Consider the following 19,455-nt stretch of genomic DNA (forward strand, 5'->3'; position numbering starts at 1 on the left):
TGTCCCATCAGAAGGCTGTCTATGTCCCTTTTTTTGCAACTAGACTGGCAGAGGAGGTCTATGTGTTTTAAAGCATTCAGTTTTTTAAAAGAGATGAGAGTGTGGGGAAAGGACCTTTCTAAATTCTTGATTCCTGTACCGTCCTTAGTCCTAGTTCCCACACAGCTGTGAACCCTAGAACTGTGGCATCAATCGCAGAAACAGTTGTTATGACTGCTGAGTTCTTAACGTGTTCTATTGCTGGTCCTTAGAAGGTGGGGGGTAGACAAAACTAACATTCAGTTCCTATTATGGGCCAGCCAGGATGGCAAGATGCTTTGTATGTATTACCTTATTTAATCTCTCAACAGTTCTCTGAAAGATGGTAGATATCTTCGATTTATAGGTAAGGAACCCAAAGCTTAATTAAGTAACTTCCTCTTGTGGTCACGTAACTAATAAGTGAGTTAGAACGGAATGTAGATCCCTGTCTGTTTCCTAAAATGAGAATGAAAGCGTAAGTGGTCTCCATAGTTTGTTAAGAAGCCAGGCAAACGTAGTGAGCCCCTCACTAAGGTCAGTACTAGGCAATTGCTAATTAATATTCTCACTTAAAAAAATTTTCCCCCGATTTTGATACCTGTAGGGCTACAGAGTTATAGAAGAGAAACTTCCAGTTACCAGGTCAGAAGAAGAAAAAGTCAGATTTGAAAGGCAAAAAGCCTGGTGCTGCTCAACATTGCCAGAGCCTGCAATCTGTGGGATCAGTCGAATATGGGTTTTCAGCATGATGCGTCGGAAGAAAATTGCTTCTCGCATGATTGAATGCCTGAGGTAACTTGAATGTAATTCTTCAAATCATTTTCAATAGTTTAGGTTTAAGCAGAGTTTTAGTATAAAGCTTGGCATATAATTAATCTTAAATGTATAACCTTTATTTATATTAATTTAAAATTTGCATAAGATTGTCAGTGTATTGAATCTGTAAGTACTTTTTATGTGAAGTTAATCTGAGGGGGAAGAAAGCACTATTGGTTAAATATTGGTAAGCCATTTTAACTTACTTATTTGTAGCTATGATATTAGGTCAAAATAACCCACTTACTTCAAATTGTGTTCAATATTGGAGAGTTTTAAAGATAACCAAAGAAATGTGGGAACTTTCTTGGGAGTTTAGCTTTTAGGAAAATTTGTCTTAATTTTAAGAATATTATTTGTAAATTATCTGTCTCTTATTTTCTTGCTTTTATTGCTTGATTTTTAATCAAAGGTATAGAGGAAAAGACTCAGACAAATTGCATGTTTTGTTTTTTGTTTTTTAAAGCACTTTTGCTGAAGGATTAATGGAAGAGGTTAAAATTAATCCTGCAAAAGAGGTTTTTAGGTCAGTCTTTTGTTTTTGTTTATTCAGAGAATCCCTGTCTACTATTATCTGTAGATAAAGCTTTCAAAATAATCCATCACTGTTGTAAGTGAGATCCAAAGGCTCTAGGAATCTTAGAGCCTTAATGTGTTTTCCGGTCTCTCCCCCTTCCTTTATCAAAATGAGTGGTGATCCAGAAAGGCTTGGATCTACCCACCCTTTTCATGACAAGAGGCAGGTCTGTTTTTAGCTCTTTGAGAACTAAACCTGGAAAATGCAGCTGATTAAATAATAGTCCTAAATGTGAAGGTATTGCTCCTCTTTTAAATCCTGCAAACTTAGGTCTTGTGATAACCATAAAGTGCTTCTAGTTTATAAAAACATAAAACAGTTGTATTTGCAGCTGTTGTATTTGGTCTGTGTGATAGTGAGATTGTCCCATAAGCTTCCTGTTAGAACACATAGAGATTCTACTTTTTTCCTTTATTGTTCCTTCTTATGTACCTAGCTTACCTTGTTAAAATTATAGTGTGAAAATTCTACTAATAATCTATATCCTGGCTAAATTAAAAATTTTTTTAATAATTGCTTTATTGAGATATAATTACATAGCATAAAATACTTTTTTTTTTCTTTTTTTGCTGAGGAAGATTCGCCCTGAGCTAACATCCGTTGCCAGTCTTCCTCTTTTTTTTTGCTTGAGGAAAATTAGCCCTGAGCTAACATCTGTCTCAGTCTTCCTCTGTTTTGTATGTGGGTCGCTGCCACAGCATGGCTGATGAGTGGCATAGGTCCATGCTTGGGATCTGAACCCAGGCTGCCAAAGTGGAGTGTACCGAATTTAACCACTAGGCCATGGGACCAGCCCCTAAAATTCTTTTTTAAAGTATACAATTCAGTGGGTTTTAGTATATTCAGAAGGCTGTGCAGCCCTATCTAATCTGTCACCCCTATCTAATTCTAGGACATTTCCATCACTCCCCCAAAAAACCCCATACCCATTAGCATTCACTCCCCATTTCCCTCTCTCTCATCTTCTGGCAACCATAGTTTACTTTTTGTCTCAATGGTTTTGCCTATTCTGAACATTTCATATAAATGGATTCCAATAATATGTGACCTTTTGTGACTGATTTCTTTCACTTAGCATGTTTTCAGGGATCATCCATGTTGTAGCTGTATCAGTGTACTTCATTCCTTTTTAAAAAAATTACCAAATAATATTCCACTGTATGGATATACCACCTTTTATTTATCCATTTATCAGTTGATGAACATTTGGGTTGTTTCCACTTTTTTTTTTTTTTTTTTTAAAGATTTTATTTATTTTATTTTTTGCCCCCAAAGCCCCAGTAGATAGTTGTATGTCATAGCTGCACACCCCTCCAGTTGCTGTATGTGGGACTCGGCCTCAGGATGGACAGAGAAGTGGTGCCTCGATGCGCACCCGGGATCCGAACCCGGGCCGCCAGCATCGCAGCGCGCGCACTCAACCACCAAGCCACAGGGCCGGCCCTATTTCCACTTTTTGACTATTAAGAATAATAACGCTGGGCGTAGTAGTTAAGTTCACGCGCTCCGCTTCAGTGGCCCGGGGTTGCCACACTCGGATCCCGGGCATGGACCTAAACACTGCTCATCAAGCCGTGCTGTGGTGGCGTCCCATATACAAAATAGAAGAAGATTGGCAGTGGATGTTACCTCATGGCCAGTCTCCCTCACCAAAAAAAAAAAAAGAATAATAATGCTGCTGGGGCCAGCCCCGTGGCCTAGTGGTTAAGTTGGGTGCTCTGCTTTGGTGGCCCAGGTTTGGTTCCCAGGCGCGGACCTACACCACTCATCAGCAGCCATGCTGTGGTGGCACCCCACATACAAAATGGAAGAAGATCGGCAACACATGTTAGCTCGGCATGACTCTCCCTCAGGGAAAAAAAAACGGAATAATGCTATAAACATTCATATACAAAATTAGTGTAGTTTTATTTCTCTTGGCAAATAGAGAAATATTTGCATGTTTTTATTTCTCTTGGTGTATACCTAGGAGTAGAATTGTTGGGCTATATGGTAATTGTACGTACAACATTTTGAGGAACTGCCAAACTGTTTTCCAAACTAGCTGCACTGTTGTACAGTCCCATGAGCAAGGTATGAGGGTTCTAATTTCTCCACATTCTCACCAATACTTGTTATTGTCTCTTTTTCTGATTTTATCCATCCTAATGGGTATGAAGTGGTATTTCATTATGGTTTCAATTTACATTTTCCTATGGCTAATGATGTTGAACATATTTTTATTTGCATATTGGCCATTTATATATCTTCTTTAGAGAAAAACCTATTGAAATCCTATGTCCTTTTTTTTTTTTATTGGTGAGGAAGATTAGCCCTGAGCTAACATCTGTTGCCAATTCTCCTCTCCTTGCTGAGGAAGATTGGTACTGGGCCAACATCCGTGCCCATCTTCTTCTACTTTACATGGTATGCCGCCACAGCATGGCTTGATAAGCAGTGTGTCAATCCACATCCAGGATCCGAACCTGTGAATCCCGGGCTACTGAAGTGGAGCACATGAACCTAACTGCTACGCCACTGGGCTGCCCCCCATTTTTAAATTGGTTTATTTATCTTTTTTCTGTTGAGTTGTAATAGTTCTTTATATATTCTAGAGACAAGTTGCTTATCAGATACATGATCTGCAGATATTTTCTACAATTTTATGGTTGTCTTTTCATCTTCTTGGTGTCCTTTGGAGCACAAAAGTTTTTAACTTTGAACTCCAAATTATATATCTTTTTCTTTTGTCACTTGTGTTTTTGGTGTCATATCTAAGAAGCCATTTCCTAATCCACACCACAAAGAGAAATGCCTATATTTTCTTCTAAGAGTTTATAATTTTCATTCTTAGATTTAGGTCTTTGATCCATTTTAATTAATTTTTGTATATGAGGTGAGGTAGGATCTAACCTCATTCTTTTGCATGTGGATATCCATTTGTCCCAGCACCATTTATTAAAATAAAAAGACTGTTCTTTCCCATCAAATGGTCTTGGCACCCTTGGTAAAATCTTTAACCAGAAATGTGAGAGTTTATATCTGGACTCTCCATTGGTCTGTTCTTTTTTTTTTTTTTTTTTTTTTTTATTTATTTATTTTTCCCCCAAAGCCCCAGTACATAGTTGTATGTTACAGTTGCACATCCTTCTAGTTGCTGTATGTGGGACACGGCCTCAGCATGGCCGGAGAAGCGGTGCGTCGGTGCACGCCCGGGATCCGAACCCGGGCCACCAGCAGTGGAGCGCGCGCACTTAACCGCTAAGCCACGGGGCCGGCCCACCATTGGTCTGTTCTGATGGCAGTAGCATGCTGTACTAAATACTGTAGCTTTATAGTATGTTTCAAAATAAGGAAGTGTGAGTTCTCCAAATTTGTTCTTTTTTAAGATTCTTTTGACTATTCAGTGTCTCCTGCATTTCCATATGAATTTTAGGACCAGCTTATCAGTTTCTGCAAAGAAGCCAGCTGTAGATCAATTTAGGGAGTAATGCCATTTTAACAATATTAAGTCTTCTGATTCATAAGTGTGGGATGTCTTTCTGCTTATTTAAGTCTCCTTTAATTTCTTTCAACAATGCTTTATAGTTTTCATTTTATAGGTCTTGCACGTCTTTTGTTAAATGTAATCCTAAGTATTTATTCTTTTGATGTTATTGTAAATGGAATTGTTTTCTAAATTTCATTTTTGGATTGTTCATTGCAAGTATAATAGAAATACAATTAATTTTTTTTTTTTGCTAAGGAAGATTGGCCCTGAGCAAACATCTTTTGCTAATCTTCCTCTTTTTTTGCTTGAGGAGGATTGTCCCTGGCTAACATCTGTGCCAGTCTTCCTCTGTTTTGTATGTGGGATGCCACCACAGTGTGGCTTGATGAACAGTGTGCAGGTCTGCGCCTGGGATCAGAATGCTCGAACCCAACCACTATGCGACGGTGGGGTCAGCCCCCAATTAATTTTTTAATATTGATCTTATATCCTGCAACCTTGCTGAACTCATTTTTTATTAATCTCTAATAGTTTTTTTGTGAATTCCTTAGGATTTTTGTATATATAAGATCATGTCATCTGCAAAAAGAGATAGTTTTACTTCTTCCTTTCCAATCTGGTTGCTTTTTATTTCTTTTCCTTGTCTAATTGCCCTGGCTAGAGCCTGCAGTACATTGTTAAATAGAAGAGGTGCGAGCAGGGATAGCCTTATCTTGTTCCTGATCCCTGGGGAACAGTTTTCAGTCTTTCATTGTTAACTGTGATGTTCCTTGATGCTCTTTATCAGATTGAGGAATTTCCTTCTACTCGGAGTTGTTGAGAATTTTTTTTTATCATGAAAAGGTGTTGGGTAGATGTTTTTAAAACCGTTGTTGCTCTTCTGAAAAAATTTTTACCTCAAATTATTAATAATATTTTAGACGAACAATTATTTTAAACAATTTTTGGAACATACAGCATTACCTAAAAAGTCTTTCTAGTCAAATTGTATTTGACAGGTTTTTTCCAATTTTAATGATTAAAAATAATATTAATTTTTTACCCTTCTACGTTCTCCCCTCCCTTCTTTGTTTTTAAATAGGAGTAACTTTATATATGGCTCATATTTGAGTAAAGAAGAAATTGCTTTCTCAGATCCCACTCCTGATGGAAAACTATTTGCAACACAGTACTGTGGCACTGGTCAGTTTCTGGTATATAATTTTATTAATGGACAAAATAGCACCTAAAACAAATTCTTGCCTACAGTACTAGAAGACATCTACTGAAGAGAATGGATTGGTTGCTGACTTTAACCAGGAACTAGGGCCATTTTTATTACAATGAACTCAGGACTGGCAACAACCGTAAGGTTGTTCCATTTTCATAAAATTGGAAACAATGCAGTAATAGCTTATTATTGTTTTGTTTTTTAAAGAAGATATTTTATTATCTTTTACAGAAATTCATGATTGATGTATTTTATCTATAGTTATTTAGACATGTTTACATGCAGCAGATACTTGTTCATAGTGGACTGAAAACTAATGCAAGGACTGTGGTCTCAGTGATAAGTATATTTTGAAGTTCTTAATATGGAAATATACCAGTGTAGCTTCGTACTGTATTTTTTATATTGATCTGCTGATACCAGTTATAGTTTTAAAGATTGTATTTTCACAGAGCAGAAACCAGTGTTCTTGAGTTGTTCTTCAAGGAGGGTACAATATTACATGTTTAGGAATTCAAAGCTAATTCTTAAAGGGCCTGAAATATACTTTGAAAGAACCCCCACAAAAAGATCAAAGCTCCAAAGAAGCAGGAAGAATTTGGAATATTGAGCTTTTTCTTCCATTTCTCTTTCTCATTCTTGATGGCAGGAAGAAGTGGAAGGTGGTAAAGAATTAAGTCTTTCCTTCTTGGAGAGCCATAAATGACTAGAATTAGTAAGGTACCCTCTAAAGTTTATTATTCTTTCATTCTGGTTTCACTTTTTAAAATAAATGGCAACTTGGCACACTTAAGCTATTAGCAAATTCTGAAGAGGTTTATAAAAACCTATGGAATAGTTGCAAGCTAAATATGGATGACTTGGTATCTGCTTTGTTACTCCTCAGAAATACTACACTGAGTATATGCCCTCATTACTGGACTTCATTTTGATACTTGTCTATCCTTCATAGTGCCCTCTACTTTTAAAGGGTTTATATGTTGAAAAACTGCTGTGGCCTTTTATGACCTGTATATAATGTAGAATAAAATAATAAAATACTTGATAGCTTTTTCTAAGTGATAAATGTGATAATGGTGTGTTGTCATTGTGCATTTTCAGGGAGTTTCTTAGGTTTGAGATCTTGAAATATAATTAAAACACTGGCTTCTTAAAAGATAGTTTTCACCAGTTTGCCAAAGGATCAGTGTGTCCGCCACAACTCCTGAACTTTATCTCCGAAAGGCAGAATCCTAACATGAGAATTTTCTGGTCTTTCAAAGAAATAGAGCCACAGCCCAAGAATGAAGAGCCACTGTAGTTTAACCTAGATTATGTTTATGAGCTGCAATTATCATATCTCCATTAAAAACTGGCTAAAATTTAGGATTTTAAATTAACAGACAAGTGTACATTTTATCCCTCTATAGATGTGTGCTTTTAAAATTTATAGAATGGTGTAAGGCTTTATACTCTTTGTAGGGGTATAATGGTAAGGCAGTGTAAATATTTCCCTCTGACTCATCATGATGGTCTGACATTTGACATTCCATTTCCCTCTTGGTTTGAGACTCTTCTAGTCATCCCTGGTCTCATTATTTGCCTGACAGAAACTATAATTTTTTAGAAACAGAATGAAATTTTTGGGTATAGTATAGATGCTCTAATAACTGTTAATCTTGTAATACCAGTCCAATTTCCATATAAGCCATATTATGCTTCTTTGGGGAGCCAAACTTGGTGGTTTCAAGGGGACCCGGGGTAGAGAGGATATACTGATTAATGGTTGGTTTAAGTGTTATCATTACTAAGAAAACAGTTTATTTTCATCTTTATATTGAAAACACAACCCCTCAAATAACTTTTACAATCTAGGTATTTCTCTAAGAAAAGTTTTATTAATACTATATAACATTTGAATGTTTGCTATGTGTCACACCTTGTGTTTAGTGCTGCATTATTTTATTTAATTACCGTGACAACCCCACGAGGTCGAGTTTACAAGTGAGGAATCTGGAACTGAGAAGATAATTAAGACACTACTGCAGGAGTTCATGTGAAAAATGTCAAAACACTGAACTGAAGCTATGATGTGTGGATGAAGATGAGGAGACAGATAAACTTTGAGAAGAGACAACTGAAGAATTGATAGGAGTTGATAACAGACCAGAGAAGGATCATGGCAAAAAATCTAGGGTAATTGGGAATTTTGATTTGGGTAATTGAGTAGATGGATTGACTGAGAAGGGAGTACTGGAGAATTATGTTGAGAATATTGGATGAGGAAGGATGAGCTGTTTTGGTTAAGATTTTAAGATGGTTGCAGAATCTCCAAGTGGACATATCTATTTGGTATATAATTGGATATGGGGATCTCGAGTTTGGGAGAAGTTTGAACTAAGGTAATTTATGAATTTAGTTATTGGAAGGTTTAGAAGAGATTACCACCCTGAGGGTTGTAAAATGAGAGGGTAGGAGAGAGTTGTGAGGAACACCGTCATTTAAGAATCTCAAAGAAGAGTACCTAAGCAGGCATGTGCAAGGTAAGAGAACCAGAAGTGAGTGGTAGAAACCAAGGGACGAGTTTCAAGAGTCAAAGAATGGTCAGCACTGTCACACCACAATTGAAGGCAGAAGAGTGATGTTAGAAAAAGAGGGGTCTCTGTGGAGTCATGCAGACAGTAGTGGACACAGTGAGTATACACTGATGGTCAGTCAAACTACCAAAGAGGTTGATTTTTAGTTGCTGATTATATAAAGGTATCTGTAAATTTTTGTCAGCTGCCCTTGAATTAATCCATTATAAAAATGTCTAGTATATAGACATAGGAACCACAAGATTTTGTGTTATGCCCTTGTCTGCATAGACATACAATGGTTTTATTTTGCAAGAATTATAAAAATCAATATTTTACCGGCTCATAATATGCAAGAGTAAACTTGGTGTATCTCCTAAAAGCATGACTATCATAAGGACAGTAAGTACAACAGACGTGCAGTGATATTTTAGTTGTTATGGCTTACTTTGCATGGCTGCCCAGCTAGGGCATCTGAGTAGGAACACAGCCATGTTCCTGCTTAGCCATATTTCACCATGGGTTAAGATTGCCAAGTTGATTTCTGGGGTAGTGACTGCAGACATACATATGTCTTCTACCTATTCTCATGGCTCTTGGGCCTTCTGGCAGATAAAGGGAAGATTCGGTCTTATAACAACAGAGAGGTGGTCAGAAGACAACTTGCTTCTTTTTCTTTCTTGTAACTTATTTCATTGTTGTCAGTCACTGAAGTAGATGCTTTCCTTAGCTCAGTAAAGATCACAGGGAATTTATGTGAGTGGCTTTTTCCTTGGCCTCAGTGGCCCTTCCTGAATCATCTTTAGTGATTTTTTTTTTTCAGTGAAGCCAGGGTTTCAGTGTTATAGCAATATTCTTCCAGACCCAGAGGAAGCTTAAGTGCCAGTTTCCATGAATAAAGAGAGGCCTGAGGAATGTTTGTTCCCTGGATGTTGTTCCAGCTCTGGAGAGTTGAATACGAAGGTACAGCAGCCAGAGTTCACAGCTTTTAGTCTTTCCATGGCAGCTCCTTTGGAATATGTAGTGAAATACTGGTACTTTCTACATGCTCCTGAATCTGTCATCATACTTAGAAATATTTATTGCGCGTCCTGAGGTAATGGCCAGGGGCCTTTAGCCTGGAAGAATGTTTTCATGGTTCTGTATCAAAGTCTATTATTTTAGCACTCTTTACATAATAGAAAAGGCATTTTTCTGGAATAACAAAGTTATTCTCAAAAGTTGGTAAAGTTAGGGGCCGGCCTGGTGTCATAGTGGTTAAGTTCACATGTTCCTCTTCAGCAGCCCGGGGGTTCACTGGTTCGGATCCTGGGCACAGACCTGCACTCTGCTTATCAGGCCATGCTGTGGGTGGCATCCCACATACAAAATAGAGGAAGTGGGGCACAGATGTTAGCTCAGGGCCAATCTTCCTCACCAAAAAAAAAAAAAAAAAAAGTTGGTAAAATTAGGTAGAGTTTAGAAATAAATTGGAGATTAACACCTTATGCCATGCCTACATAGTTCTAGCACTGCAAAGTTCTGCTTCTGAGAAGGACACCAAAGTGAGTATAGTTGCCATCTATAAAATAAAGATTGGAGATGTACTATGAATATTTCTGCATCTCTTTAATAATCATTTCTAGGTCTATCATTCATAATTATGTGGAAGTCTGCAAATGGGCATGGTGCGTAGATCCTTTTATGTGTGTATCTTTTTATAAGGTACAGGTTTTCATTCAACAAGTATTTATTTAGCACTTTCTTGGATTATTATGCCAGAATAGTAGAATCTTAGAGTCATCCAGCCTATGATATGTGAACTTCTAGCCTTTATTGGACATTGCCAGAGTTAGGGAGCTCATTCCATTTTTGAACATGCCAGAAAATTAGTATAAAGAAAACAAACGTTCTCTTTTTTTGGGTGGGAGAGAATTTTAATACATTCACCAAATTCAATGAAAGGACAAGAACATACTGTAGACACAAGACAATTTAGAATCATAAACAAAATGTGAGGTAGACTGACGTGAAATTCACCAAATTTTGGTTAAGAAAATTTTACAGTAATAAAGTAACACAGGTGCCTCCTTTTCTAAAAATCACAAAAAGCAATTGCATAAATTACAGCCAAAAAAAATTGAATACAACAATTCTCACTCTAATTTTAGTTTACATTCAGTATTCACCTGTGTGAACTGTCATACATGGCAAGGTTCAACAGGTCTATAGATCAGTTATTATGCAGGCCTAGTGAACACATTCATATCACAATATTCTAAGGAATGGCAAGGCTCGAAGCTGAACACACCAGGGTATGTATTAACAAATCATGTCCTGTGCTTGTGCAATTTTATCCTTAAAGGAGAAAAACCTAACATTCTCTAAAGAATTACACTGATAAAATGATTTTCAAAAGATCCAAACTTTAGTAAGATAGTCATTGAAGAGAATAGGCAGGTCAATTAGAATTCTCCATCATGGGGGTGATGGTCTTTTGGCTTTATTCTGGCATTTTTCTCCCACAGAGTTAAAAGGTTCTTAAGAGATCATAATCATTTGATTTTTCAGAGTGCAGCCCTAACTAATATGAATTACCTGCATCCAAAGTAACTACTTTAAACAAATGTTCCGGGGCCGGCCCTGTGGTGTAGCAGTTAAGTGCACGCGCTTTGCTGCCAGCAGCCCAGGTTCAGATCCCGGGCGCGCACCAAGGCACTGCTTGTCAGGCCGTGCTGTGGCCGCGTCCAATATAAAGTGGAGGAAAATGGGCACGGATGTTAGCCCAGGGCCAGTCTTCCTCAGCAAAAAGAGGAGGATTGGCATGGATGTTAGCTCAGAGCTGATCTTCCTCACAAAAAAAAAAAAAAAGAAAAAAGAAAAATGTTCCTTAGACTGTGAAGCCATAAAGCCAGAATAAACCCTGAGAGGCCATCTGCCCCAGGTACAACTGTTTTAGAATTATTTCAAGTATTTTATTTGCCCTATATAGTAAATAGTATTGGAATATTGCACAGTGGATTTCTTGGTATGATCTGCATTAGGCCCTTTCAACAAAACAGAAACAATCGAAATACATTCATATCTAAATCAACCTGCTTCAGAACGTACCTCTTTGTCAAAAATTCTGCTGTACTAAAATTAAGGAATATTTTTAAAGCATACATAAGGCAGATCCTCTTTGAAGGACAATTAAAAATGGGGTTTAAAGGAATTTTCATTTCAAAATACATTTAAAGCATCATAAGTAGCTATATTAAAACCAAAAAATCTGCAAACCATTTTCAGATTAGTACATTCCATCTTTTCACTGGCTGTAAACTCCGTGTTATCACAAGCTAATAAAGCTGGTCAATTAACACTATTTGTTCTAAGTAAATGCAGGCTTAGTAGGCCCCTCTCAATAGTTCAGGCTACAAATAAGACATAGATTCAAGTAAAAATGGCCATTATTTTAAGTGGGGATCAAGTGGTGCATATGGGCTAATGAGAAAAATCGCAAGAGGTTGTTGAATGATGAGAACTGGAGTAATTTAAATTTCCAATAGACTTAGTTTGTTCTCGAACATGTCCTATAGTCTGTGCTAGAACATTTCCTAAAAATCTGTTTTGATTAAAATATATGGTGAGAAGTCTGTAGAAGCTTATGCCTCCTATTGTTGATACTGAACAAACACCCCCTGCGATTTTAATGAGTCAAAGAGACTTGTAATTTGGAATCTTCCTTATTCCTCACGGAAGAATGACTGGTAGGATTACGTAAAACAGTTCTCTCTCTTTCTACGGCTCTGTTTCCCATTTCAGCAATTTCTGTGTTGTCATCAGTATAAGGCAGCTAATAATATTCATTCAGTGTATCTTTTAAAGGGCGCTTTGCTTGAGCCTGTGAAAGGAAACAAAGTGGAACTCCACTCCACACAGAACTTCAGCCTGACATTTAGCTTTGCTGGTGCCAGCTGCTTAATTCCAGCCAAACAGGGTGGGTTTGGGTGACTGCTGAAAGCTTCTTAATTGGCTCAATTGCTGAATCAGGTTCTCCTTGTACAAGATTAATCACTGTTCCATATTCTCATAGACGTGGTGTGCTTATGGAAACCATGAGACTGGAAACATTTTTAAAGAATGGATAAAGCAAAAGAATTTAAGCAAGGAGAAGCTGCATAAATGCACACAGTGCCTGCTCTGCATTTACTGATTTGTTTGTTCAGTTTAAATAGTAAACTTTTAACTCTTGTGGAAATTTTGCCAAAAGTTTCAATACATATAAGATTATAAATCTTAAACTAACACTGCACAGAGAAAGACAAAGCTACTTCTTTTTTTAAATACAAATATCTTCTACATTCTATCATTTCAGACCCCTGAGTAATACTGTACCAAAGTACAGATCTGAAGAGAAACTGAGGGTTCAGGCCTCAAACGTTAATCTTCAATTAATTTCACACCAATGGTGTGAGTCTCATGTAACACATTCAGGCTAGCTAACTCGAGTCAGTTTTCCCCCTAACATAGTGTAGTAGAAAAAACAATGCAAACTCCGTGTTCATTCTCCAAAGCATATCCTCCTCAGATCCCTGAGGGCAGATCAACTCTTAATTGCATAACTGCCTAGGATGGAGTTAACTGAATTTAAGGTCCTGAAATTGGAACTGAAGAAGAGTGATGCCCCCAAAGACCTGGGTCATATTTGTGGGGGGAGTCTTTGGAGAACAGACAAACATGTTGCACTTTGCTCCACGGTGATTGTACGTTGAAGGAAAAAAAATCCCAAATAATTGTTTATGCCCCACCCCATCTAGGCATCCCTTTCCTGTTTTTGGTCTCTTCAAAAGCTCATACATGTCGTCCAGTAAGAAAGTAGAGGGGCTTGTCATCACTGCTGTTAGCAGTTTGAAACTCGTCCCGGAGGCGGAACTGCCACTCATCCTCTAGCTCTAAGCGGACAATTGTTTGGCGCAAGGAGCTTCTATCTTGGCAGATGACACACAGGGTAGCACCTTCAGAAAAAAAGGCAGAAATGATAAAGGGATTGAAATGATAGAGAAGCTAACACTTCTCTAATTATATTCCCTAAACTAACATATCTGAGAACCACCATATAGGTAAGTAACCTATCAATCAGAATTATTCATTTTAATTTTATTATTTATTTTGAAGAAGTATTACAAATTCAAAAGTTTAAAAGAGTAAAGTGAAAAATTTCCCAACCACATCCCCCCTTCGCCTGTGGTAACCAATGTTATAATTTTTCTTGTGTGTCCCTCTAGAGCAGGGTTTTTCAACCTCAGCACTACTGGACTGGATAATTCTCTGTTATGGGGGGCTGTTCTGTTCTTATAGGATGTTTAGCAGTGTCCTTGGCTTCTACCCACTATATACCAGCAGTAGCCCCTAGTGTGACAACATAAAATGTCTCCATATATTGCCAAATGTCCCCTGGGGAGCAACTCCCCACCCCCCACTGCTCCAGATGTATTTTATACATATATAAGTAAAAACACAGTATCGCCTGTTCTCATAAATATGGTAGCATGCTGTATACAATATTCTCAACCTTATTTTTTTTTAGTGACCTCAGAGGTCATCTTGTCAGGATTATTTGTGATGCTTAATCTGCAGTTTGTTCTTAGGCAAATCTCTTTGTATGGTGCATACCTACTGAAGCAACTGTAGCTTCTATACCAGATCATAACTCATTAACCTGATTTTTTATTAAAATTAGATTATAGGGAAGCATTACTTCTCTTCTTGCATTGCATCATTCCTTTCTACAATTAAGCGGCAAAAACATATTTAATGTGGTCACAAATCTGGCTGTTTATCTGCATTTAGTCTCAGTATTGAATGACTTTATCCTTTTTCCCCACCCCCCAGTTAAGAAAATCAGTGGCCCCAGTTTAAAAGCAAGGTATTCAATTTACTGGCAAAAATTATTATTCAAGTATTTTTTTATATCTTTCACCTCTTTGTCCAGTGGGAACCAACAGCTTTCAAAAGCAAGATACTAAATTTGATTTACCTTTTAGAAACTTAAATTTTTTAAGAAGATCAGCACCTACAAAAGAGTCACAGAGGTACAAGAGGAGTCCACTGAAAAACACCCCTTCACAGTTGACATTGCTGGAGTGGGGTCTGGAGCTGACATAGCATATGGCCACCTGGAATCATCAAGCAGAAATAGCATGGGCATTTCAAAAGCAAGCAAAACGCCTGCAACTTGAGCAGCTTCCTTTTTAGCTGTCTATTTCAGAGTAAGGTAAAAGAAATTTTTTATTGAAACAAATGAGTTAGTTATTTATTCTTTTATTTAGTGTGCCAAGTTTTAACGCATTGAAAGCTTCTCTTGTTTATTTCTAATAAAGGAAAGTTATGAGAGAAATTAGTAGTAAGAAACAAAACAAGCCCCTCCGTTTAAGAGTCTTTATAAAATTTTTAAAAAACTACCTTCTACAAAAAGGCATACTTAGGAAAGATTAAATATTTACCTATTGATGAGAATAAAAAATTTTAATTGGCTTTTTCATTTAGATACACTTAAATTTTCAATTGGGTAGAAGCTTCAAACAGTGCATGAATTTAAATTTTTAGCTCTATATGGCTTCCATGTACAGAAGATAACTTCACAAAAATTACAGGGAAGTGTGAATAAGATAGTTGGGAGACCTTGAGAATGGTGGAATGGCTCAATGTGTGTGCCAGACTACTTGGGTTCAAATCCTGGTTCCTCTAGTTAGTAGCTGTGTGACACTGAGCAGTTTCCTTGTCTGTAGAGATAATAGTAATACCTGTTTCATAAGACTGTTTTGTGAATTAAATAATTAATGTAAACCACTTAGTATTCAGTGAGGGTTAGCTGCTATTAGTAGTAGTGGTGTTGAGATTTTTGTTGTCTAACATGTAGAGCCCTGGATTCTGGAGCAGAGGGATTGGGAGACCTGGGTTAGACATGTAACTCACATAGATACCATAAAAAGCATTATTACATCTGATGGTTCTTAAGGTTCCTTCTACCTCTGAAATTCTACAGTTCACAGTCCAGGCCACAGTGTAGATTACTGAAATATCCTAAGAATGAGAATGTAAAATGTTTACACTGTTAAATGTTAAAAGTCAGTTTCCAAAATGGAATACAGTTGGATTTCAGTCTTAAGAGACTGTCTTTGTTAATACCTACAAAGAAAAAAGCCTGGAAGAAAATAATGGTACACCAAAATGTTATGTTTCCATTACCAGTGATTTTTTTTGTCTTTTTAGTTGTTATTTTTAAAAATTCTTTACAAGAAGGATATATTATGTTAATGAATAAAAATCTTTACAAAAAACCCTAATAATTCTAAGGGAAAGCTTAGTGGCAGAAGCCCTTAGAAGTCCTGAAGGCCCTCAGTGGTCAGAAGCGTAAAAAGGTGCAAGTGGCAAATTTTTTAAAAAACTAAAACTGGGATGAGCTAGAGAGAGAGAGGAGTAAGAATGAAAAATAAGGAAACAATGGAAAAGAAGTCCAGGAGTGGGAACTGGAGAAACGACAGTTATAAAGGTGTCCCGTGATACCCTAAATTGTTCAGCGATCACTGAGTTCCTCTTATATGCCTAAACCAGTGGCTAAGGCATTGTGTGCCTCTGAAGAACTCACAGTCTTGGTGAGAAACATCATCTCATGATTATAACATCGTCTGATAGACGTTGTGACAGGGAGGAGCAAGCAACTGCTTCTGCCCAAGGTCGTAGAGGCAGGCTTCTCAGCAGAGCTGACCTCTGAGCTCAGCTTTGTGTGTTCACTGGCTCGTTGTGGAGGGGTGCAATGTAGGTGTAAGGGGAGGGGCAACCGCCATCACATCTTGTGTGAGCCTTTGCCTAAATGAGCATGTCACAGGCTCCTTTTTTGTCTCCATTTAAGCTTTCAAATGGGAGCTAAAATGGGAAAGAAATGGATGGAAGTGGGTAAAGCAGAGTACTAGCCCCCTTCCCCTTTACCTCCGGTCCAATGTTAAGGTAGCAGTCAATGGCCAACACAGGACTCTTGAAGTTATGGATAGCTTTGGGGAAGAGTTTGTATGAGGCATGCTGAAGGAACTTCTCCAGGAGAAACTGCGCAGGGGCTGCCAGTAGTGTGTGTTCACTGTCGGGAGCACAGACATACTGAAGGGGCAAGATGGGTGCTAAGCTCTCTGACACCTGAAATCAGAGCCGAGATTATCATGGGAAATGTTGCTGGATGTCTGTCACTGGATGAAACGGGCAAGGAAACATTGCATCGCATCCTAGCAGTCCCCAAATAACAGCAGTAGCACAGTGACAGATAGGCTTAAATGGAAGTCTGTCGTTCTTGAGTACTGGATTTTTTTTCCCTTGGGAACAGTACAGTTGGGTCTAATATAACTTATACACAGCAAGGGCAGGAGAAAATGGAAAAAGAGGCTTCTTTGCAAGTTACTACATTTAGCAAATACATTGTGAGGACCAACAGGAAGCCTTTTACATGGCTGCTGAATGTGCATGGGTTTAGTTCCATCCCATCACAACCAAAAGCAAAAAAAAAAAGCAAAGAAGTTTCTAAGCTCCACTGGGGCATCCACATGTTATAAATGATTAGATACCAGTAAATCTCTTAAAGAGAAAAGGATGGTAGGCCCATGGAATTCACCCTTAACAGGTTTTGATCTATGTTATTTTTTTAGCCAGATTTTTTTCTAAAAGGACCAGATAAGCCTCTTGATTTACATTTCTCTCATGTATTACACAGAGAATATAAAAATGTTAACTCTGCCATCTTATATTACATAAAGAATGTAAAGGTATTAACTTTGCCAGTTTAAAACAGAATGTTATGTTTGAAACTGAAGCTTTGATGGAGTTGTTAAGCCTTAAGTCTAAAGAAAGGTAATTTTGTTGAATTTTAAAACTTATGCTTGGCTCTAGATGAGTCCTCAGGAAGGGAAATGAGACTGCAAATTTGACATTAAGAACTGATTCCCCGTGTTACCTCACTTGCAATCAAGTGGCAAGTGCTTAATACCAGTACCTAACAAAAAAGATATTAATAAGAAATCATTCTCTTATTTTCAACAGTAGAATCAAGCTTGTAAACTTACCATGATCTTTGGTTTAATGATAAAGTCCCTTTGCCCTCCAACCTGAACATGTTTCTTCATGAGACTGAAGTTATTAAAGCGGCAGATGAGCAGGCCACTACTGTTTGTTCTCAGGTTAAAGTCAACATCTTCACAGAAATACCTAAATCACAATCACAACGATCGATTTCTTTGACTACCTGCCACATTTCAACCATGATAATTACACACAGAGAAAGGCGTGGCAGATCACAGACTTAAACAGAATCAACTTTGCCCCCTCATGGAGCTGGTCCTCTTAACACTGGACTGTGAACTTCTTGATTTGGGCCTTACAGCCATTAAAGGAAAAAGGAAGGAGGAAGTGAGGTGATTTTAGTTCCTGACATGCCACAGGACCTTGGGCATTCCTTTGGGCATTCCTTAACTGAAATAGGACTGCACGTTCTATATGCTCTTGCAGGACAGGAGTGCAGAGGTGCTCCTAGTTTTAAAATCCTGGCTGTAAACATGATGAAACATCTGCCAAATTGAAAACACAGAAGTGAAATAGCTACAGAATATTCTAATAGCTACAGAGTTGGGGGTTGACATAAAGGGACCTTATGGTCCCTGACATTCTTCCTTGGCCATCTCAGGTTTTCCAGGATATGGACATAATTTATTCAGGAGGCAAGGCCAGGGCTAGCTGCTCATTCCCATCTGCTGGCTTTTCCTACAGTATCCAGATCTCTGGGTCTTACTAACATTTGGAGAAAGTGATTACCTTTTGAGTTCTGAGGGTGAATTTAGGCTTAATCTTTATGGATCCACACACTGATTTGTGTTGATTCAACAGTGTTTGTCCCTGTTTTAGTTCTTATTGAATAATGAGATGGTTAAAATATGTTTTCTAAGCATTTCACATTACAACATCTATTATTAAGGGTCTGGGTCAATTTGAAGGGTGATGAAGGGGCACTTTGAGGCTTGTGATCCCTCCTTTCTCCTTGTCCATATGAAGAGATTCTCAGTTTCTCAATTATAAAGACACAAACAGAGGAATAAAAACATTACAGAGCTGGGCAGAAACAATCAGTAGATGCCAGGATTACTTGCACCCAGGAAGCCTAACTTACCTGTTGAAGTCATACTGCACATTCTGAGTCAAGTCTATGTTGAGGAGAATGAAGTCGTGCACGTGGCACCTAGAGAATGGGGCCTTCAGGCTCTGAGAAGTTAGTTTGTTGCTCCATTTCTGAATGCCCAGGATTGCGTAGTGGATGATTTTTGGTGTTGCTTCAATATGCTGCAAGACACTCTTCAAGGACACATTCTTACTGGAAACTCCTGCTTCCATTGGCTGGCTGTGAAATGTAAAGTTAGTTTATATAAGATATGCGTAAATATTACTGAAGAGAGGGTCATTTATGAAGGGCCGACACTACTGTACAGTATTAATATCTGTAAAGGATCTCATTAGCTGATTTACTTTATATTAGCCTGGAATGGAGATGGATGTCAAGCCCAGTTTTCATGCTGCCTGTCACTGGTAACAAAGAAACTGCATTCTGGGGGTGGGGCTTAACCATGTTAAGGCAGAAAATGAAATCCAGCCCCTGTTTCAAAGTGAATAATGAACAGGGAGTTAGCAAAGAGAGGTAGCCAGAGGTTAGAAGCACACAATATGCTTCCCAGTTCTGGTAATCATAATACAATAAAGGAGAACTTCACAGGCTGCAAATCCACCTTGGAAACAAGGACAAAAAATCACGGTGTTT

At 37.9% G+C, this 19,455-nt stretch overlaps 2 protein-coding genes across 15 annotated transcripts in view; one reads left to right on the forward strand and one right to left on the reverse strand.

Annotated features, from left to right (window-relative positions):
- The window catches only part of ESCO1 (establishment of sister chromatid cohesion N-acetyltransferase 1), a 79,607-nt gene extending 72,448 nt beyond the window's left edge, over positions 1-7,159 (forward strand). For 3 of the 4 annotated variants that reach the window (XM_087439007.1, XM_087439008.1, XM_087439009.1), the window contains exons 11-12: positions 626-813; positions 5,965-7,159. In XM_087439007.1, the coding sequence (XP_087295133.1) occupies positions 626-813; positions 5,965-6,112 (336 nt within the window). In that variant the 3' untranslated portion in view covers positions 6,113-7,159. Of the gene's footprint in view, positions 1-625; positions 814-1,303; positions 1,905-5,964 lie in introns of those variants that run through there. The other variant, XM_087439011.1, reaches the window with a different exon arrangement.
- A 3,381-nt stretch (positions 7,160-10,540) lies between these two features.
- GREB1L (GREB1 like retinoic acid receptor coactivator) overlaps positions 10,541-19,455 on the reverse strand; it is a 264,178-nt gene continuing 255,263 nt past the window's right edge. For 9 of the 11 annotated variants that reach the window (XM_087439006.1, XM_087439004.1, XM_087439003.1 and 6 more), the window contains 5 exons: positions 18,814-19,041; positions 17,717-17,858; positions 16,599-16,799; positions 14,647-14,785; positions 10,541-13,624 (listed from right to left, as the gene is read on the reverse strand). In XM_087439006.1, the coding sequence (XP_087295132.1) occupies positions 13,461-13,624; positions 14,647-14,785; positions 16,599-16,799; positions 17,717-17,858; positions 18,814-19,041 (874 nt within the window). In that variant the 3' untranslated portion in view covers positions 10,541-13,460. The remainder of the gene's footprint in view (positions 13,625-14,646; positions 14,786-16,598; positions 16,800-17,716; positions 17,859-18,813; positions 19,042-19,455) is intronic. The other 2 variants (XM_014780291.2, XM_087439005.1) reach the window with 2 other exon arrangements.

Source organism: Ceratotherium simum, chromosome 14 (genome assembly GCF_057802395.1).
Source record: "Ceratotherium simum simum isolate JZ-2026a chromosome 14, ASM5780239v1, whole genome shotgun sequence".
In the NCBI taxonomy this organism is placed as follows: Eukaryota; Metazoa; Chordata; class Mammalia; order Perissodactyla; family Rhinocerotidae; genus Ceratotherium; species Ceratotherium simum.